Here is a 23,469-nt window from a genome sequence, read left to right as displayed (position 1 = left end):
GGGATGAGTCCTGGGACTTATATCTGAGCAGCCGGATCTATTGTCTCAGACTTAGTTTGATTAAGATGTGGGTGATGATGGAAACTTTATTAGCTTAGTTGTCAGTCAGTTGTAGTAACCAGTGGCGTAACACAAAATGGGGGGGGCCCCGGCGAGCCATGCTGAGGGGGGCCCCCCAACTCAGCAATAAATCAAGGGTCATGCCACACTCTGTGCCGGCCTAGATTAACACACTTGCGCAATACGCACAAACGTGCTGCTGAAGGGATATGCCGCATACTGCACTAGGAGAAAGATATAAATATGTGTTTTAATATAATATACAACACACTTTCCGAGAAAAATTGGCTAAAAAGCCAGAGTGTTTGCAATTGTTTTGTAGGTTAACACCAATCCAATACAAGCAAGTCACCAACAGTGCACAGGAACATTAATGCTTTGCTATTAAAAATGCCATGCCACAATGAAAACATGTCCCACTGGCTGCACAATGTAGACCAGTGTAGACACGTAATCGCAATATAGTAAAGCTTGCCAGGCCACATTTAGACATATCTAGACTGGTTGCACCAAAATGCCAGTCAAAGCAATAACACACATCAAGAAGAGAACACACATGCAAGCCCGTGTCTCTGTGGCCTCTAACAACACGGCCAAACTCTTTAAAATCTGAAAGGAAATGGTCAATCCTGTTGCGTTCTTTACCTCTCCTGTTCCCTCCCAGGCCCTCTGTATGGCTCTGTAATCTCACTTCTCTGCTAAAACTCAGGAAATCCTGTCCTCCATCTGCTCTTCCTCTCCGTCTTCCTCTCTCGACCCCCCCTTTGGCCATCTCTACCTCTCTTCCTCTTTCTCTCTGATAACACCTGATGAGGTTTCCAGATAAGTCTGATCTATTAAAGTGTCATCCAAACAGGTGCTCTCCTGCTCCACCAAAGCCGTCAAGAACCATATTGACACCCTCGCTCCAGCCTTGACCGATTTCTGTAATGACTCTTTCGCCACTGGAACATACCCCTCTCCCATTAAGCACTCCCTTATGCACCCACTCCTCAAGAAGCTGTCTGCCGATCCTGCCTGCCGGGCAAATTATCGCCCAATCTCCATCACCCGTTTCCTGGGCAAACTGTTGGAAAAGCTGCTCATCTCCCAGCTTACTGTCAGGACTCTGAAGTAGTGGGATCCTGCAGGAGTGAAGCTGGCCCACCTAGCCCCCTAAGCCTGCCTGCTCAACAATCCTGCTTTTTAAAACTATTGGCCAGGCAAACCCAAGGGGAAAGGGGAATGGAGAAAATAACAAAAGACAAGAACTCCCACTGCAGGTACTTCAGATCGTCTTCTCCGAAAGTTTGTGACTCAGATGGGATGTCCCTAAAAAGGAAATACAACTTTAAATAAATCAATCTTCTAATCACTACTGACTACTCTCTAAATTATATTTTCTCCATTTACATTTACCTGTTGCCTAAGCTTGATTTGCCAATAGGCTGCTTCAGGAAGATGTAAGATGACTGTAGATACTCTTAGCGATATCTCTTCTATTTGTCTTTCTGCTCTCAGGATCTCTTTTAATAAAATATACCCAAAAAATATTGTTATTACTATTATCTAGTAAACCTTTTGCCGTATGCTCTAGGAATCATATACTCTATAAATATGTGTAGGTAATTACCTTTTGTATTCTGAAGAATCTCTGTAAATATTCAGCTGTAAACTTTTTAGACTCCTTTTTCACATACGGAGTGCTTTTCAATAAATGTCTTTTGCTACACATGTATTTCTTCTGAATACTCTCTTAATCAAGGAGGAAAACAATTGCTCGCAAAACGCTGCGCATTCAGGCTGCAAACACTGTCCTTAAATAGAATTCTCTTCCGTTACGAGCAACGAATAAAAATGAGGAAAACAATGAAAATCCAAAATGGCCGCGACGCACGCGTAACGTCATTAGGTCCTTTCCTCTAACGCGCGCTTGCAAATCCACTGAAATACGCAACGCAGGCTCGAAAAACAAAACAAACCTGAAGTTAGTTAATTATATATATATATTAATAATTAGGTTAAAATGTTAAACATGACGATAAGAACCGCGCGCCTTATTAGTATTGAGATAAGATAAAAATATACACCAAAAAATGAATTGCTGAACCTTCTTAATATATATAATTCATTAAAGATTCCTTAATAAATAATATAAGGATTCTATTGTTCAAAAAACAAAATGCTCAATTGAAAGTCTTTAAATAATAAACATTTCAAAATTATTTGAGTCTTCACTTGAAAATTCAGAAGTCCACTTAGCTTATCTTTGTTCATGGAACTTGACTCTTCTCTGGCTCAGCAACTGAATCTCACTGGAATTCTTCTTCTGCAGACTTCTTCTCCTGTTACTTAACTACAATTACTACTATAGTGTTGGAACTCTTAAAAGGATATTACTCTCCTTAAAAATGAAACTTTAAATGAATTTTACTGGAGCTAACTAATATGTGACCTACTCTGAAGCATACTTTAATGAAAGGCAGTTGAGAATTGTTATTAACATTCTAATGACATCACAATGCTGCATGCTGTGAACTGAACCAATCACTGTTGTGAAAATGTTCCACCATCTTGGCTTGGGGGCATTTCATCTTTCTAATTGAAAGTTAGTTAAGGGAAATAGAACAAACTAAAAGAAATGCTCTATTCACAAAACTGAATCTATCTAATATTTCAACCACCTTCCCTTTCTAACTTTCCTGGAATGGTTTTTGACATACCCTATTCTCCTAGGAACCTTGTCAAAGTGAGGTACACAATGTGAGAACCTGACACTTACTCTCTACACGGAATCTGTTGGTTGTCTCCATGACCATCAGTCTGGCTTCAGAGCTGCCAGAGGCACCAAAACTGCTGTTCTGAACACCTGTGAAGATCTGCTTTCTAACCTTGATTCCAGCATTCCTTCTGTCCTCGTCCTCCTTCCTCTTTTCTCTGCTTTCGACACGGTCAATCATGCCATCCTGATCACTCCTGATCAATCGACTCCATGAGAAACTGGGCATCACGGATCAGGCTCTTGAGTGGCTGACCTCCTTCCTCTAGGACTGCCCCTCCCAGGTCCAACTTGGTCCCTTTCTCTCTGCTCCATCCTCTCACTCTGGTTTTTCAACCTCTACGTGGCCCCTTTAGCCCATCTGATCTCTACATTCTCCTCTAATTTTCAGTGTTATGCGGATGACACTCTGCTTTCTTTCAGGCTCCCCTCAGGCTCTTCTCCTCTCTCGCTCATTAACGACTGTCTATCCGCGATTCAGGATTGGTGTTCCTCCAATGATCTCTGCCTTAATGTCAGTAAGATGGAGATCCTTCTCATTTGGACTCCTGCCCCTGCTTTCCCTCTCTCACTCTGGCCGCAAGCCTTGGGCCCTCTTCCTTCACCTTCCTGTGTGGCAAACAACCCTGGTGTCATCTTTGACGCCACTCTCTTTCTCTCCTCACATCTCGGACGTCACCAAGAAGTCCCACTACCAGCTGCTCCTCCTCAAAGGGACTCTTCCCTTTCTCACTTTCCCCCAGAAAGCTCACTGTCTCCAGAGCCCTTGTCCTCTCTAGACTGGACTACTGCAACAGCCTCTTTATCAATCTGCCTTCCTCTACTCTCCAGCCTCTGCAACTAATCCAGAACAGGACTGCGAGACTGATCCTTGGCCTCAAGCCCAGGGATCGTATCTCTTCAGCCCTGAAATCTCTCCACTGGCTCCTAGTTGCTGCAAGTATCAAATTTAAGACCCTTTGCATTGTCCACAAGGCATTGTGGGCCCAAGGCCCGCACTACATCCAACGCTCATTTCCAAAATATCTTCCTTCTCGAGCCCTTTGCTCATCTACCTTCAACTCTCTAAGGGTTAGACACTTCTCCAGGCAGAGAGTGGGGGGTAGATCTCTCTCCTTTGCAGGTGCCTCCCTCTGGAATAGCCTTCCTGCCCCTCTCAAACTTGAGTCGGACCACCTGAAGTTCCGGAAGCAGCTCAAAAATGTCCTCTTCTCCTCTGCTTTCTCTCTCTCCCTCCCCTGCTGGCCTACCTGACCTACCTGTCTGCTGTACCAACTGGTTTCTTGGCTACCCTCAGAGTCTCACTGAGTCCAGACTCTTTCTTGATCAGTCACCCTTGCACTGCCTCTAGGCCTACCATGCACTCGGGAGCTGTAACTGTAATCCTATAGCCCCTTGTTCTCCTTGCACTACCCATGGCTGCACTTACTCAGAGCATTGCTGCCATGTTTTTCCCTCCCCTCTCCCTTGCACTTCCCCCCTCCCTTTCCCCTTGCACTTCTCGTACTCGCACTTGTACGATCTGAATGACAGAAGACCTAGTAAGATCGTTTGTCTTGTCCTCCCTCTATCTTCCCTCCCTTGTCTTGTCGGTCGCGCCTAGAAACACTTGTGTGCATGCGCGTTATAAATGACTTATTTCATATCATTTGATCACAGATGCCCAGAAAAATATACAGTGCCGCAGTAAGAAACAGCTAGACTGGCAGCACCCAAATGACAGTCTAGCCAGGTAATTTACTTAGCAGGACTGCTTTATCAGAAATGCCCAGTTTAAAAGAAAAGTCATACCAAACTGAGGAATGACTAGACTGGCTGCACCAAAATGCCTCTCTAGCCACTAATACCACATATCATGCCTGCTTAGCCTGGACATGGACAGCCATTATGATTTGTTGTAGAATCTCACACATTCCCTCTTCCTCCCACCCCAAACACCAAAATCGGCTCCTTGGCCCAGAATTACCTCCACATCCCTCTTTCTTGCCCCAGAGCTTACGGTTGGGGCTCCTTGCCTCATAGGTAAGTACTGGGATGAGCAAGAGTGGGACTGGAGTAATGAGGATTACAGGTAGCTAATTCAGGCATTACCTCCATGTACCTCTACCTCATCCCAGTACTTGTGTATGAGGCAGAGTGCCTTATACACAAGTACTGTCTCATACACACTGGCACGAGGAAGAATAGGGATAGGAGTAATGAAGATTAACAATAAGTAATCCAGGCATTAAACACCAGTATTGGTGCAACACCATTGAGTTGACTGGTATTCAGCACTCCCCACCCCCCTGAAATGTTGGGATATGTTGACTCGACCTGGCTGACCTTCAGAGCAGTTGCCAGACAGAACAGGACACCGATGTTAAACGGCACCTGGGTTTCACTGTTAACAAGAACCCAGCAATTAATAACATAAAGCATTTCACTGTTAGTACCTGCATTCAAATGGCAAATTTTTTAGGCGATTGAAATTGTGATGTGGGTTTAATACTTGCATGCCAGGGAAGTGGTTGGAAGGGTAGAGAAGGAACAGAAGACCACTAATTCTCAAAGCAGTCCATAAGTGGGTGCTTTCAACCTTAAAGAAGAGAGTTAACTGCTTGTAACATTGAAGCTGCACTAGAATAGTCTCATTAAAATGTGTAAAGAAATTAGATGCCCCAAACAAATGTTTGCCCCTCACCCACCGCCCATGAAGTTAGCGCCTCTCCCAACATTTGAAGGGTTAGTCCCCGAAATGTAGATTTTGTTGCGCCTCTGAACACAAGCACACACACCATTCACCATATACACACAAGCACACCCAGCCATCCATACATTTAAGTGTGCACCCTTTCACCATAGAGGCACACCCAGGCAGCCACCCGTACATTTACATGTGCATCCTTTCACCATACACTCACACACGCACACGTCCATGGGGTTGAGGGGAGCCCTAACACTTCAAAACCACCCGCATAGTTCTTACTGAAGCACCGGCACCGTTATTAACCGTGCTGGTGTTTCTGTCGTCCCCATTCCCATAGAGTCCGATAGGACTTATGGAAATGGGGACTTACCATTTGCCGGCGCCTGACTTCCCAGACCGCCGAGGTTGTAATACCCCGTGTTACCGGGAAGTCGGGTGCCGGTAAATCATTACGGGTCCGGCAGCAAACTGCTGGCAGCACCGGCACGGTTACCGCCAAACACGTAATGAGGCCCATCGTTTCTTTTTGAAGTCACTTTGACTTCATAAAGAAATTATTTCTGTTAAGGACCGAACCATAATGGAAATAATTTCTTTGTGAAGGCAAAGTGACTTCAAAAATAAACTATTTCTTTTTGAAGTCATAAGGCTCTCCCCACCCCATGACATGGAAGCCTCCCGCCTCGGGTCTTCCATGCCATGTGGAGGGCGCAGCCCTCAGACTTCAAAAAGAAAATTTCTTTTTGTAGTCACTCTGCCTTCATAAATAAATTACAGAAATAATTTCTTTATGAATGCAGTGTGAATTCAAAAAGAAAAAAACATTGTGAAATAAAAATATTTTTCTTTTTTTTTCTACAAGTGGGGCCCCCTCCCAGAACATGTTCTGACGGGGGCCCCCACACCATGGGGGCCCCTGTTACGCCAGTGGTAGTAACACCACACACATGAGCAGTAAGCATGGGCCATGTGCCTCTCCAGTCCTGATGGGGACATTTCTAGTCATGAGCCACGTCTGTGCTAGTTATCTATTTTCATGACTAACGGGCAGCGACGGTAACTCAGGGGAAATGCGGTTGCATTGGAAAGGACACAATGCCTTGCAACAGGGGTTTAATACCTGGCTTTAAGCCTGATATAAATCACTAATAATAATTATAATACTGATGAATATGCACACACACTGTTTCAGTCAGCCTGTATGCCATAAGTACTCTGCTGCTGATCAGCTGGGCTGGGCAGCAGCAGAGTACTTATGCTGCTGCTCAGCTGGGCTGGGCAGCTCGAGCATGGGATACAAGCAATAGTCAGGCAGCCACTCTGCACAGGGCAAGTAAACAGTTCAGCGGACAGTTGTGCACATGCTTCTGTGGCAATGATATTGTTGGCACTTAGCACGCACAACTCTGTCTTTGGGTCTGTCAGATGCCAAATTCAGCAATGTGTTAAGCTATGACTGCCCCAATCTCTTCTGGAATGTAGGCAGTTTGGAGTGCGTTTATACACAGGTACGTGCTGGGCCGCTAGCATGTGACTGCAATCATTGCTGCCCAGTCTACTTTGCCATTAGTGGGCAGAGGGGATCCCAGTGGTTTCCTGCACATAGAGGAAAACAAGACATTCACCAACCAGCAGCACCATCATAACGGCATAGGAAAGGGCCATTGCCTGTCCTCAGTGCCTACTTATACAAGAAGGTGTTGTATTGTTTGACAGGCAAGTCCATGATTTTTGTAATGCATTTTGTGGTGTCTGTTCTAAAGAGGATGGTTAGGAGTGAAGGGAAGGAGCAGAAGAGGGTCTGCTGGGTCTCTTGTTATGAATGAAAAAATACTTACCCACAATCAAATTGTAGTGGCATCATTCCCCCCACATCTGGTGATGACCAGCGAACCTAAAAGAAGAGACGTGAGACCTCAGCCGGCCCATGGTGTTGAATTTGGAAGTTGAAATAGACTGGATGCGAACATTACATTTGCATGTTACTGAATGTGAATGCTTCAGGCAGGCCAAAGGATTGATTGTGCAGTCCACTCCACACAATAAGGAGAGGGGTAGAGGAGGTGAGAAGCGCACTGCGAGCGCCAAAACAATTAGCAGGCACAAGACGTTGATTGTGACACTAGAGGGCGACTTAGAAAAAAGCACCTATCAGGGTACACGACTTGGCAGCCATTTTTATGGAAAAAAAGAACTTGGAGAAAAGCACCCCTTGACGTGCACGATGCAGCAACCATTTTGATATAAGAGAAGTTCATCCGAGTGGAAAATACGGCAGACATTTTAGAAATGTTAGAGATTTAGAGATACTGGACTTCTACACAAAAAATGAAGCAACGAGATGGAACATTGTCATAACCCAGACACATTGTTAAGATGCCACTTGCTTCACGTCCACCAGAAGTCTTTCTACCCAGTCCAGGAGTTCCCACAATACCTTGGAGTGATTGGAAACAATATTGGAGCAATTATTTAAATGCAGTATATCATGCAGATCTCAGCCCTGAGAAGAAGACATCTTCACTATTGCATGCATTAGGCCCAGAAGGTCAGACGAAATATAGGTAGAGATTCCCTGTCACAGAAGACCAAGGTGGAGGAGACATGAATACATATGAAAAAACAACCAAACAATTGGACAACTATTATACGCCAAAAACAAATATAGCCATTAACAAATATAATTCCTATGCCAGAAGACAAGAACAAAATAAAACTGCGGACAAGTATGTGAGAGCTATACAGAACCTGACGGGTCATGTGATTTTTATGGTATGATGGGAACTTATGAACTCATCAAAGATCAAATCATAATACACGCTAGTAACCAAGTTACCCAGGAGAGACGGTGGATGTGTCGAAACCCTACATTAGAAGATGCTATAGCGAACAAGAATTTGAGAAGAACAAATTGTATCGTTGTGGGAAAATAAGTAATTTAGCTAACTCCTAAATTTGCACTGTATTGAACCAAAAATGTTCAAACTGTGGCATGAAAGGAAGAAGAAGAAGAAAGTTGTTCTGACGATGAATGTGTGGTAACAGTAATAAAAGCCACAAAGGATTATTCAAGCATGATATGTCCCATTATTGACAACTGTCCAATTAAAGTGATGGTGGACAGCTGTTCACCCTTTTCAATCATAACAGAAAAGAGGTAGCAAAAGTTACAAGAAGGAAGATTGAAGGAGAACATACGGAAGCCAGACATCAAAGATCCTGGAGAGTTTGAAGGATCCTGAATCAACATGATCGGGATGTTCCAGGCAGTAGTGCAGTTCAAATGCAGGACAACAGTGGTGACAATATATGTGGCAAAGAATGGTGTATAAGTCTTTGGATGGCAGGATAAAGCTGCTTTAGGGATTCGTCTGGACCTGAATCATGTGGAACCTGTTATGTTTGTGAAAGGGAACAGCACTGAACTGTCATTTCTACAGTTCACGAAGGAGCTCAAGAAGGTGAAAAAGCTGAAATATTATGGATCTTCAATAATAGGACAAGGGAAATCCATCCAATAAATGAAAGAATGCATGGGTTACCTGGAAACCAGGGAGAGATGGAACAGCAGCCACAATCTTGGATTACAGGATGGAAGCAATATGTTATCCAGACTTCTAGGCACAACAACTCATTTACAGATTCCACGTAAATCCACAAAACACACTGTTCCCTTCCCCCAACGCCTGATCCAGGGATACACTCCAGACTGACATAGTTCTCTGTTTATGTTAGACTAGAAAATGTTTTAAAGCTAACTAAAGAGAAAAAGCACATCTTGTGGAAATTCGGTTCTATCAGGACTTGACCCTGACTTCTCATATGAAGGAGGACATTTCAAGAGATGAAACAGGCAATACAGAAAAAAGACTTATGTTACACTTATGGATGTCCCTTGGTATAATTATAAATCTGCATTAGAAACAAACACTTTGAGGTTTCCCATCAAAAGGAGGTGACTGTTTTGTTAGAATAGCACTGAAACAGAAGTAAATCGAGAGCTGCCCCTTCGCCTCTGGACATGCCCTCACCTGACAATATCACATTGCCTCTTGCGCTTTGATTACACTTTGTTGAATTTAAATGGAGATATGAGCGTTATCGGCTTCAATATTTTGTACTGTGGTTATTTATTGGACTACTCTCTTCTTTCATGATGGTTCAATATAAAAACACTTTCCCCTAAGGGTTTGATATCTAGATAAAGTTGGAGCGGCATTCGCTATGTTTCGGGAGTGGGAGAATGAACTGCGGTCTGGTCTGGAGCTTCTCCATGAATATCTTCACTAGCCAAATGTCAGGTCCTGTGTTCAAAGTTCCTTGGAAGCTGCTTAACCCTCTAGACCCACAAAGGCGTCTTGTTCACAACTGCTATCAGCTGAGATCGAAACACCCCCTGGGGGAAGTGGAATGGGACAAAATAACAAACTCCGACAATGGACCCTCCTCCTTAGGATGGATATCTGTATAAATGAGAAAAGACAACAAGGTGAGTTTTACTCTTTGTCTAACTACACCTCCCTCTCTCTCAATTCCAGGGAAATGACACAGTACCAGAGAATCCTCTGCTGAAAGCCTAGAGTAATAATTTCAAACTTAACTCCACTGACAAATATGAAGAGCGACTTCTGTGGATCTTGAACTGCTCTTATTTCCAAAAAGACTTTCTCCTAATTTGCCTGCTTACTTTACTGAGTTGTTATATAGGAGAAACCTGTTTACTTATGCATTTTCTGTTACCATCAAAGAACGCATAACTCTGTAGGAACAGAATATGTTTTCTAAAGTCTTCTGTGGTTGGCTTGGTTGTACTTCCTAAGATATGTTATTGTGTTCCTTATCAAAACCCTAATGACTAAAATCTGTCTTGAATCGTCTTTTGAGTAATAATAGATTTACCAGTCTTTTGCCGCCTGCCAAACTGAGTATTCTTTTTTTATGATGACGATGACGATGATGATGACTTTCTTTTCATATCTATTAAGTTTTTTATTGAACCTGTTTTAATTACTTTTGAATTATAATTAACTCTTAAGGCCAAGATAGGCAATAAACATTAAACAGTCGCAGCGCAATTAGAACGCTGCACAGTTTGCCTCTTTCCTGAATCACTTCACCTTAACGGACATGAACACGACGCGCAGCTCCGGCTGCTCTAGTGGGGCACGATGAGACTGGATGCGTAGCGGCTTTCTGAAGGAAAACAAAGTTAGTCACGTAAACCTGTTGACAACACAGAGGAAATAACGTAGCCACGTAGAATGCTGCTAGTTGTCAGTCAAAGCAAATGCGTGCAAAACACTGAACCGCTTCTGAAAGCACACGCTAGTGGGAAGAGCTAAAATGAAACTTCCCTATCAAGTTTTGTATTTCATTTCTGCATAAGCAGCCGTCAGATGTAGCAATGTTATAAGAAATACACTTATCCAATGAGCAACACAATAAATTGGTCCTACGATGTAGAGGCCACAATCTTTATCACTCGGCTCTTGCACGCAGGAGGTGCGGCAGAGTTATTTTAATTGAATATTGAATTCCTTTTATCGTGAACACGTTACTTGACACGTGACACACAAGGTCAGTGGGCTGTGGTTTGTTGGACTCACGCATAATTACATTTGCCTTAATATATTGCTCCAACCAACCCGAGAGTTTCTTCTTCAGAGATTTAAGTAAGACCCTTTCCTCATTTTCTGGTCACCTGATTATGGGAAGAGATGAGAACAAATTGCTACATGACACTATTGACAGATTCTCAATAGCCCATTACAAAGACTGCGTGAGATGCTGGTATTTTGTGGGGTGACATATAGTATTGGATTGACTGATATATTGAGATTAATGAATCTGTAAGGATGAGATTACACCTTCTTCTCAGCTAGATAAGGGACATTTTAAAGAATTTATATCATATTGATCCCAATGCACCCCACAGGCTTTAGTCTCTAAAATCCTAGCTGAAAATCTCACCGACCATTCTCATACAATCCTTTATTTGGTGGCAGCAGTCTTGAGACCACCTCAAAGCTGGAAATATAATACATGCATGTTTAAATGTGACCCTGATCTTTCTGAGCTAACCTCTTCTTTACAGGAATACTTCTAACATAATGAGAACAGAACAGTTAATAATGGGGTGGTTTAGGATAAGGGATCTTAGGGCAAATATAGGGGCCATCAAAATCTTATGGCACTCTTGTCCTCAGTCAAATCCTTAGATGTGGCGTATGGTTTGGACCCTTCCTTAGAGAACCTGAGGAAACTTAATAATTCTAAATATGAGCTTAATATATTCAGAAGAGGCCTCATTTGTGCATAAGATGGCTGTGTGCCAATTCTATAACCATGGTAACACATTGTCCCTCATTAGGGGTCCGGCGGAAACTGTGCCGGTAAAACAGTCAGGTAGCCGACGGACCCGTAATGATTTACTGCCGCCTGACTTGCCGGAATCACTGGGGGATTACCACCCTGGCGTTCCCGGAAGTCAGTCGGCGGTAAAAGTTAATCCCCATTCCCATTGGGAATGGGGTCACGGAAGCACTGGCACTGTTAATAACTGTGCCGGTGCTTCCGTGAAAGTCTGTGGCCGGGTGCCGTTCCGCCAGACACGTCTGCCCTGGCTGGCGGTACGGCACCCTGCTGCAGACTCGTAGTTTGCCGGTCCAGAAACAACAGTGCCGGTAAGCTTACCAGCAACGTTATTTACAGACTGGCAAGCTTGTAATGAGGGCCAATTGAGTCGTGAATATTTGTCACGGCCTATCCAGTGAGTCGCTCAGCTCAGGGGTGGGGGAGTCATTAAGCCAGAATAAAGCTGATTTTACATGGCACTGCATGCATCAGATGCTACAAAAACAGAACCCTAACTCTTCAAATATTATTAGGATAAAACTATGCCCACCCTCTTGCCTTTAAGTGCCATGGAGCTCACGCGCCCTTTTACAGACATGCAGGCCAAAAACATTATTTTGACATTGAAATCTAATAAGGCCATGACCCTGACTGTTTTCCTTCTGAATTATATAAACAATGTGCAGATATGTCAGCGATGTAGGGCACACCCATCTTTTTTGGTTTTCAGATTTTTTTGGTGTGACATCTCACAAAAGTGTATATAACTCGATTCTGACATCAGGGGCTCGTCCAGCGTTTATGAAAAAGGCACATATCCCTTTGATTTTAAAACCTGGAAAGGACCCACTTTGCTGTGGGAGCTATCAGCCCATATCACTTCACAACACTGATCTTAAAATGCTTGTGGTAAATCGAGCTGAAAGAATACAGGGATGCATCCACCAGATTATTCTTATATTTCAGTTGGGATTTATTAATCGCTGAACATATTCTGATCATCTTCGCCAGATAATTAATGTAATTTAACATGGTGGTAAAATGGGGTCGGTCAGTGTTGGTCTTGGGTGATACAGAAAAGGTATTCAATCATGTTGAATTGCCTTTTCGTAAACACTCTCTTCACAAATGCTGTGTTCCCCAGGTTTATTTCTAGGATTAATATACTATATTGCTCACTGTGAAGGTATCATGAAGCAAGACAAAGACAACAGATTCAAAGTTCAAAATAAACACTTTTATTAACTTAAATGTCAGTATGGAAAAAGGCCTAACACGTCCTATGTTTATTCCCTATCTGAAGAAAACTAAGGAAAGTCTGAGTCAAAGAGTTCAACTGAAGAATCTGTCTGTGTCCAAAACCTAGACGTGCCCTCACAACTGAATCAGTGCAATGTGTAGGGATGTCAGCAACCAAAAAGAAAACAGTCTTTAGCATAAAGTTCTGAGCTTCTTCCAGCTCGCAACTTCCTTTCAGCTCCCTTCCTCAAGTGTAAAACAGTTCCACAGAAAAGTCTCAAAATTACCTTCTTTGGTTTTAGAATGAAATAGTCTGAATCAGGACCCGGGGTTCCCTTCCACAAGTCAGGGCTCAGTGTTGCCTTCACCAAGATTTAAGTAACACAGTTCAAAAGGTAAGGCATCCTTGTCTTCTAAATTTAACGTTCCAACGTTCAGGGTTTTCAAACATTAGTTCTTTTAGTTTGTAGTTTTCACACAAGTGAACCAATTAAGCTTCACCACCTTTTATTTGCATGTTTCTGAAAGTCACGTTCAATTTATAACTCGGCATGCAGTGGTTTGTTTATCCTTTAAAGGTGTATTCATTTCAGCATTTTAATATACAATGGTTTGTTTGGATTTGAGATTCTGTTCCCTTTTCTGTGTTCAAAATGTCTTGAGTCTGATGGTTAACAAGGTTATAATTCAGTTCGGTATTCAAGAAGCATAAGTTTTGCTTAAAGCTCATTTGCTCTTAGTTTGTAGTTCAATAAGTGTTTATTTTACTTTAACTGGCTCAGTGTTCAGAGACCTTTGAAAATGTGTTTCTTGCCACACGCAACCACTCCGATACAAAGTATTCTCAGCACTTTGATAATTATTATTTAAGGGTCAGAAACTTTTGAAAAAGGGCCTATTCAAGGCACACAACCACTCTGATACAAAGTAGTCAGTGTTTAACAAAGTTCACACACTCGCATACCGGGGTTCCCATTCATTAGAAACTCACTGGTCGCTTTCACTGTTCTTGTTGCAGAGTGGATCACACAGCCTTTTATTCACAGTTCTTGTTGCAGCGCAGTTCACACAGCCTTCGTTTTAGTTTTAGGGCTAAAGCTGCTACCCTTCAGACACCGCTGTGTTGGTCCTCTAACACAGGGGAACAAGGACTTTAAGCTACAAGGAAAGGGGCAGCTTTCTCACACAGCACCCCTCACGGTGTCCAGCCAGGTCCAGGGAGTCCCAGCTCCCCTGCCACATGTCCAAGGGCCACCTCTCTCCATAGTCCCCAGCTGCTTCTCCTGTCGCCCTTGTCATTCTTCTTTCCACTAGGCAGGTCTCCTTTTATACACTGCAGCCGCTTGACAGGCTCAATTGGCCCTGCCTGACCACAATCAAAGGGTCATGCCTGACCTTCACAGATCTTAGCATGCATCTTCCTCATCTCAGTACCAGAGGGGTAAAAGAGCATAGTCTTCATTGCTCTTATTTGCTTCTTCTTCGTCCCAGTACTGTCAAGTGTCCATCGTTTAGAAATGAGGGGAACTGGCTTATAACAGCCCATGAAGGTTGGGGAAGGGTTGGGTTGGTTGTCAGTAGGAAAAGGGGATACCATATCTCACCTAAGGGCTTCCCACTTCCATTCCTCAAGGCAACTCCACCCAGGTGATCCTCCCTCATTTCTCCACTCCCCGGGTCAGGATTCAATAGCGATGGCCTTTCACTGGCCACCTGTGCAGAGGATCCAAGGGGTTTAGGAGTGAGAATACCTTCAGGTTTCTCACATCACCAGGTCCCAGATTTCTAATGGCAATGTGTGATGTCAACCTTTCATGTTAACAAGAGGGATGTGTAATTGTTCTCATCTGTCCCCATTACTTTTTGCAATCAACTTGAAACCATTTGTGAAAATAATGAGATCAGCCCCAAAGATAGAAGGCATTAGACTAAGGAGGTGGTGAATAAACTACTCCTTCATGCTAATGGTATTCTTTTAACACTCAGTTGACATAAGATGGAACTTCTGCTGTTAACTTATAGGAAACCAGCAAGTTTTCTGAAAGACAAACAAGGCCTGAGCTATACAGCAACTCTTTGATACGTTGCAATTTACACAGAAACCTAAATACCCTGGTGAAGATTAACATTTATAAACTATTGAAGAGCATAGTAGAGGTCTTTCGAAAATGGGGTGACTTTGCGATTTGATTAACAGGCAAAATATCTTTATTCCAAAGGATTACTACTGCACAAGCAAACTATTTGTTCAATAGTATGCGACACATGGTGGAAAATACATATTAAATATTCTGACGGCATGATTGGTAACATTTCTGTGGGTGGGAGGGAAACCCTTACTCAAACTCTGTAAACTGTAGAAAGAGTGTATTGTTGAGGGATCTTTGATCCCCAAATATAACACTCTTTATGTGGGCTATTTGACTAGATCAGCTCAGTTTGGATTTTGACCACTAACAGCCAGGCTGGGTAAAGGATAAATCAACCCTATAACCCCCATTTTAACACTTGCCAATGGTTGTGGGCGGATCGAAATGAGCCCGCTCCCAAAACCCTATTTTACAATGTTATAAAGAAAGCTCGAATTCCATTCACAAGTCTCTACATTTCTCACCAAATCTATTCTATAAGTATGGGGAAATGAGCAATTCAAAACAGGCCAAGACCCTATTACATGGCAAAGGTGGATTTTAAACTGTGTCATTTTATTGGGTACTGCTTTTATGTGGGAATTCTATTACTTTTGAGGTCATCGAACAGTGTTATGGCATTAATACAGAGCATCCTTTGCCGATATCTCCACATATCACTGTGCAATATATTCCAGTTGTAAGAGATTCGCAACATGGATCAAAATAACACCATTTTAGAGAAGCTTGTTAGATCCAGGAGTCTTTTGAAATGCAACATTTCCTGTGCATACACTATTGGTTAGCCTTCAACTGGACTCCAAATGGATAACCTGCAGCAACAATGGGAATGTGACCTAAGAATGGATACCTATGGGAAGACTGTACAATGGAAAGCACAGCAGCGCAAAACTCAATAGATTTTTTTTATAACACACTCCATACAACATACTGTTATCCTGTAAAGTTACTTAAGCAATAACCATTGATTGTATGGCATTACTACTGCCTGGTAATGGATTGGGGCCTAGGTTACAGACCTTAGTGGAGCAAGCACCCTGATGGAGGCCCCAGTACCGCAATCAGGCATTAATGTTGCCTACCATGGGGGGTTATAGCAATTAGCACCCTGGGATGCTGTCCTGAGTGCTAATAGACTTTTATTTAAAGTTGTAAATGGCACACTGGCCATTTCACAACTTTAGAAAATACTACAAAAGGACAAAGAAGAAGGGAGCTCCTGTGAGTCCGTTTTCCTTTTCATGGGGGAGATGGCAGTGTGTGATCAAGGAAGTCAGGGAATGTAGGTTGTTGTGTTCTGTGTGTGGTTGGCTGTGGTAGTAGAAAGAGAAGAGTCATAAGCTACCTCTGTTTTAACCGTGTATGGGAGGTAGGCAAAGAGGTGCAGGGAGCTAGTTTTAGGAAATGCTAGCTATAGAGGGTCACAAAGAAAAAGTTTTCATATAAAATGTATTTATTCATAGATTTGTACACACATCTAAAAACCATAGGTTCGCAAAGAAAAGGTAGAACCTAGGGAGGATTCATTTAAGCCAAAGTAGGCTTTGCACAGAATTTAAGCTGTTTCAAACATCACAGTTTAAATGGGTGAGGGTTAGTAACAGATTGTGCCAGAGATTCAACACTACTTAAAAAATAGTAGCATTCATTAATCAATGAATGCTACTGTTTTATAAGTAGTATTGAATTAACTTTGAGATAACTTAACTTTGGGTGCTTTTTTCAATGTACAATATATCAAAGTGGATTGTTAATCTTATTGCACATTTTCACATTGTTTAAAAAAACACACTTAGAAATGTGGTTAAGATGCATAATTATGGAACTCCCAAAGGTCCACCACACATGCCATATACATATGATTAGGCACCAGTTGTCTTCCTTTGAATGCCTTGTCTTGAATGTGTAGGGGCTAGGTTGTTGCCTATGTTAAGTTAGCTAGGCATCTAAGCTAAATGCAGGGACTAAATGGCTCCCATTTTCTCCATCTCCTTGTTATTTATTTACTGGATTTATGTAGAGTGCTCCTTACCACACGAGCATTGGAGCACTTTAGGAATAACAGTCAACTTTGCATGTAGGGCTGAACGCAAGAGGAAGAGAGGGGCGTAAGAAAAGAGTGTACACGGCAAAGAACAGATTTGGAAGTGTGCTGAGGTGGACTAAGGAAGTTTGGAGGCTGTCAGCCAGATAGATGAATGTTGAATAGTTGCATACCATTGCTTTTTTCGAGAGAATACATTTGGGGCTGCACCGTTTTTTCAGAAGAGAGTTCCATAATATTGGAGCAAAACCAGAGTACGCTGGCTGTCTTTGTGTTTTTGGTCAAGGAATATTCAATGTGGGCCATGATCTGTTAAGTCTGAGATCCCACAATAATGCTCCCTTTTTGCTGGAGCTAGGGTTGCATTATATCTGAACAAATCCTACAACTATAGAACTGGCACTTTATGAACCCTTGAACATCTTAATAGCATTATCCAGATGGCTTGTCCAATTGAAGTGGTAAGACAATAAAGGGTCTTCCAAATTGTGTTAGTACCCTTCCCTAACGACCTGATAGACTCTATTTGTGAAAATATGCAGAAGTTAGATTCATTGGAAAACGTTTGGTGAAGGTAATTAACATGTTCCTTTTCCTATCAAGACGCACCACATTCTCCTCTGTTTTCCTTCCTTACATCGTTTTCAAATGGCAACTATTGGAAAGGAAAGAACTTTATCTAGATGCTTGGTCGTTTCAAAATATGTTTTTTATTTCTTCCATAGAAAACTGCCTTTCATCGCTCGCAAACTCTGGAATATCGCAATGGGTTTTCACGATCATTGCTTCCCACAGTCGGAATAGGACGAGATCCAATCACTGCCAATCAGCTTTCCCAGGCGGAGTTGGATGAGCTGGCGAACAAGAGGCCTACGCTGACCTATGGTCAAGCCAAAATAGCCCCACCATCGGATTTCATTCCAGCCCACGTGGCCTTCGACAAAAAGGTACACCATATATAGTACTGCAGAAACGGCAAACAAAGTTGTCATATCTGAAAACAAGAACATGTATTGCAATTATAGCCATTTGTGAAGAATATCTGCTTTGGTTCCTTTTTACCAGTGTGAACCTGAACTGGAAAGTGATTGATAATAGTGATACCAATAGTGGTAGTTTGATTAGCACATACGATAAACTAATTAATTTCTAGGAACTAAATCAGATCTTTGGAAGTTGTAGCATTGACTATCTGGCCCTCATTTTCATTGGGGTTGGAAACATGGGAAGACATACACTCTCAACATGTTTCTCTACCTCTGGAACTTTTTCTTGGGATCCACATTTGTCCATACCTGGACGATGACTTGCTCCATAGGAAGGTGCGAGAGATACACAGTGGGCCTGCTGCACTGACTGGATCCTCGTTGAACGGTGAGAAGTTCACATATAATCCAGCATTCAGGATAACGTTCCTGAGTGCCCTTTTTGACATGGTGGATGCCCTGGTCAGGCCATCCGATCCAAAGGTAGATTTTCTGTGTCAGGTAGTAATCAATTCAGACAAGAAAAACGTGCTTGTCGAAGTGTGAAAGAGGCAGCTGGGGCTCAGGTTCTTCTACATTCCGTGATCCCATTCTGCAGGTTACAGTTGATTCTACGGCAGGAGCAGCTGGCCCTTCAGTGGCACCAGCTGGATGGAGACTGAGAGGACATTACCAATGTGGACGATGTGATGAAGCTGGTCCTGTCCTGTTGGACCCATGTCCTTAACTTGGTCATGGGTCTGCCATTCCAGGAGGCACATCAGCGGTTGCTGGTGCCTGACACATCTATGACAGGCTTTCGAGTGCACCTAGAGCATGTGCAGGTTCAGTGTCAGTGGTCCCAGAGGAATTTTCGTTCCACATCAATGTGCTGGAGCTGAAAGTTTAGAGAAATCAGCTTGTGTAGAGAGCGAGAGTTCCTAGAAGGTGAGGGAATCAAGGGATTCCATCTGGGAGGTAAAATTAATTGTGACACAGAAAAAGGGTATTATTTGGTGATGGAAACAAGTTATACCAATTGGGAAGTAGAGGACAATGTGGAACAAGAGAGAGTTGTTGCAGAGACTGAGAAAGGGGGAGACATTGCCTGGGGGCGGAGTGAAAAGGGTATCTGTCACCTTCGAGAAGGCAGCAAGAGGTAGCCGTTGGGAAGTAGGAGAATGAAATATGGAAGGGAGTAAGATTGCTCTAGACAGAAAAAAACAGTGGATAGAATATAGTTCAAGACAAGAGGAGTCTAAGGAAGCTATGGATAGGAAATAAATCACCAGGGAGGGACACCAGTGAGAGGGAAAGGTTTGGTGGTAAAAGAAAATACCTTGAGAGACCACCTAGAGTGAAAGGAAACTCTAAACTAGGAAAGTGGGATTTGTCTTTGCGAGAGAGATAGAGACTAGATCACAGACCAGAGGACCACATCGGCCCAGGGGGAGAGCACAGTAGTGGGGAAGGTTTGAGGTAGTTACACTACGCTGGTGGACAGAAAGGAAAGAGTAGGAAGAAGAAAGTGATGTAAGAGGATAAAGTAGGTGTTTGGGAGGAGGGCCCCACCTTTCCATCAACCCCCATCAGGGCCAGCAAGACCTCTGGGTGAACGAGAGCAGAGCAAGCGCCTTAGAAGGCAAAGGTCTGGCAGATATCCCAAACACCTTTCTGCCTGACAGTTGTGGATCCACAGCAGAGGACCATTGGCAGTCCTAGGCAAGGGATTTAAGGAAAAGCCACCCTCTATTGGCGCACTAGTAGTACGCTTATTTATTAAGTGCACACTAATTTCTAGCTGAAAACTAGTTTCAAAGCACCATACAGACAAACACATAATATAGTACATTCAGCAAACTTCATAGTGTATATTAGGAAAAGTTTTCTTTTTGCACCTTTCGCTCCATATATTCCTATGGAACCTCATTCTTTTTGCTTGTTTTGAACCCTGTCCTGACTTTTTGGAGGTCAGTAAAGCCTTGTGCTTTACTTCCCTTGCCTGTTTTGCTCATTCTTTTGGGGAAACTGACTAGTCCCTCAGACTGTGAGTACTCAGAGACTATGGGCCTCATTACGAGCTTGGCGGTCCGGAAACAACGGTGCCGGTAAGCTTACCGGCACTGTTATTTCCGGACCGGCAAACTACGAGTCTGCAGGCAGGTTGCCTTTCTGCCCGCCAGGTCTTCCCTGGCGGGCGTAACGACACCCGCCCGCAGACTTGCACTGAAGCACCAGCACCATTGTTAACGGTGCCAGTGCTTCAGTGGTCCCCCAGACTCAAATGGGAATGGGGACTTACAATTATAGGCGCCTGACTTTCAGGAACGCCGGGGTTGTAATACCCCGGTGTTTACGGCAAGTCAGGTGCTGGTAAATCATTACGGGTGCGGCGGCTACCTGCCAGTTTTACCGGCACGGTTACCGCTGGACTAGTAAGGAGGCCCTATATCCCTCTTTATGAATTCTAGTATTTTTACAATTGCACACCTCACCGTACAGTGACATTTTATATTGTGGCTTTTTGGTTACTTTGACAATGTGCCCTAGATAAGTTTGTGGGCAGCTGTGTGATTTATACCATTTTTGTGATATATTTCCCATACACTTTTGCATTTACTGCAAATGGCTATTAAAGGTGACTAACACCCTAAACTGGTCAGGAAATGCCTAATATTGAAATCCCCTTCCCCGGGAAAGCTGTGGCTTTCGCGGTTAAGGGAACTTTGTGTGTGTGAACCAGTGGAGGGGGGGCTGGGGCAGTCTGGTCCCAGTCCACACCCTCTGGCATACAAAAGTCTGTTGTGGGATGGATGTGATGACCAGTGGTTGTCCAAGTTGAGCCCTGGAGCCTGGCAGATGTTCAGCTTATGCCACAAGTCGAATGTCCTCAAAGTTTCAGGCGCCTTACTCCAAGGGAAGCTGTGCTGGGGCTGCTTCTGTGTTCGCTATTGTACAATCGGAAGATTGGAATAATTTTCTTCAATCCTGTGAGGTGTCCTATATTTATTTATTTATTTATTTATTTATTGGATATTTGTAAGGCACCTACACAAAAAACGTTGACTCAAGGCACCACAAGACAAAAAAAGGGGTGGGGGGGAACAAGGCAATACCGATCCTGCTAGGCCTTGTGACATTTGGATTGTGCAAGTGCAGTAATAAGAAGTGCGAGGGAGAGGGGCGGGGGAGTGCAGATCTAACCAAAATGCAATGTGCTAGGATGGGAAGGGAAGTGCAGGGTAAAGAGGAGAGAGGTCCAATGAAAAGAGGTGGTGCAGGAGGGGTGGAGGGAAGAGGTCCACAGGGGCTAGGCGAGTGGTAAGGGGAGGTCAGGCGGGCAAGTACCTGGGATTGCATGGGATTGCATGGGATTGCATGGGATTGCATGGGATTGCATGGGGTGCAGGGGGTGAGGGTCAACATGCTAATTGCCAGGAAGGGATGGACTGGGTGGGGGGGCCTGGTGCCCAGTATAACTCAGAGGGAACCAGGCAGCCAGTACTGTGGCAGATGGGGTGTTAGCAGGGGAGAGGGAATGAAGAAGAGAAAAGGAGGGTCTTGAGGAGTTTCTGGATCGTAAGGAGATCTGGCTCAAGCCTGAGAGGGCCAGGAAGACCATTCCAGGGGGAGGCTCCTGCAGTGAAGAGCGATCTATCCCCAACTCCCTGCTTATAGAAGCGTCTGATCTGCAGGGAGTTGGAGCTAGAAGACCAAGGGGCTCTAGCATGGAGGTATTTAGGTAGAGAGAGTAGGATGTAGCGGGGTTTGAGGCCCCAGAAAGCCTTGTGGATGATGCAGAGGGTCTTGAACTTGATCCTAGCAGCAACCGGGAGCCAGTGGAGAGGGTTTAGGGCTTAAGAGATGCAGTTCCTGGGTTTTAGGCCAAGGATAAGTCTTGCAGTCCTATTCTGGATTAGTTGAAGGGGGCGAAGGGAGGCTAAAGGAAGATTGAGGAAGAGGCTGTTGCAGTAGTCCAACCTAGAGAGGACCAGAGCTCTGGAGACATTGGGTCTCATTACGACCCTGGCGGGCAATAACCAGGTCATGCCGACCTTGGCGGACCCGGTAATTGCCTTTTTCTGGGCTCAAGTAAAAATGTATCCCCATTCCCATGCTCAATGGGAATGGGGAGGATGCTAACAACGGACCTGTTAATAACGGGCCTGTTGTTAGCATCCTGGTCTGCTAGTGGGTGCCGCTAAGGACGCCTGGTCTGGCAGGCGTCCTGAGCGGGACCCACAGCAGACCTCGTAATGAGGCGACCGCGGAATGAGCGGTGCCGGTAAGGGAACGGCACCGGACATTCCGCGGCCGCCAGGGTCCTAATGAGGCCCATTGAATTTCTTGGGGAAGGTGAGGTAAGGGAGAATGCTTCTGAGTAGGTGCAGCTGATAGTGGGCCTTTCGGCAAGGTCCGCAATGTGAGGAGAGAAGGAGAGGGAGGAGTCAAAGATGACGCCAAGGTTTTTTGCCTCACAAGAGGGTCAGGGGAGGGGACCCATAGAGGGCAGCCAGAGGGTAGAAGGGAAGGCGGGAGCTGGGGTCCCATTGAGAAGGATCTCAGTCTTACTGGCATTAAGGCAGAAATCATTGGCAGCACATCAAGCCTGAATAGAAGTCAGACAGTCAGGGATGAGAGCGGAAGAAGAGGAGGCAGTAGAGGGAAGCTTGAATGATAGCTGCGTGTCACCTGCATAACACTGGAAGTGAGGAGAGAAGGAGGAGATCAGGTGGGCAAGTGGGAAAGGTATATGTTGAAGAGCCACAGCGAGATGATAGAGCCTTGAGGGATGCCGCAAGTGGAGAGTGTGATAGGGGAGAGAAAATAGCCCAGTTCAACCTGGAAAGGTTAGTCAGAGAGGAATGAGTTCAACTCGTCAAGTGGCAGGCCCATAATGCCAAGGGTGTCACAGAGCCGATTTGCCAGGGTGGCATGATTGACCGTGTCGAAGGCAGAGGAAAGATCCAGAAGGATGAGAACAGAAGGAGCGTTGGAATCGAGAATTGAGAGCATGTTTTCACGGGAGTTCAGTAGAGCAGTTTCTGTGCCTCTGGCTGCTCTGAAGCCAGACTGGTGGTCTTGGAGATAAACAACAGATTTGGTGTGTTGAATCAGTTGAGAGATGACCAGCTTCTACAGGAGTTTGCCCAGGAATAGGGCAATGGATATAGGGTCGTAGTTAACCGGGCAGGATGGGCCGGCAGAGG

At 44.1% G+C, this 23,469-nt stretch overlaps 1 protein-coding gene across 2 annotated transcripts in view; it reads left to right on the top strand.

The window, feature by feature from the left end:
* EFHC1 (EF-hand domain containing 1) overlaps positions 1-23,469 on the top strand; it is a 285,060-nt gene that overhangs the window by 16,050 nt on the left and 245,541 nt on the right. For both annotated transcript variants that reach the window (XM_069605742.1, XM_069605741.1), the window contains exon 2: positions 18,020-18,241. In XM_069605742.1, coding sequence (XP_069461843.1) covers positions 18,020-18,241 — 222 coding nt within the window. The remainder of the gene's footprint in view (positions 1-18,019; positions 18,242-23,469) is intronic.

This window comes from Ambystoma mexicanum, chromosome 4p (assembly GCF_040938575.1).
Source record: "Ambystoma mexicanum isolate Mex_15411 chromosome 4p, UKY_AmexF1_1, whole genome shotgun sequence".
Lineage (NCBI taxonomy): Eukaryota > Metazoa > Chordata > Amphibia > Caudata > Ambystomatidae > Ambystoma > Ambystoma mexicanum.
Note: the sequence above shows the minus strand (reverse complement) of the source record. Positions and strands in the feature narration are given on the sequence as shown.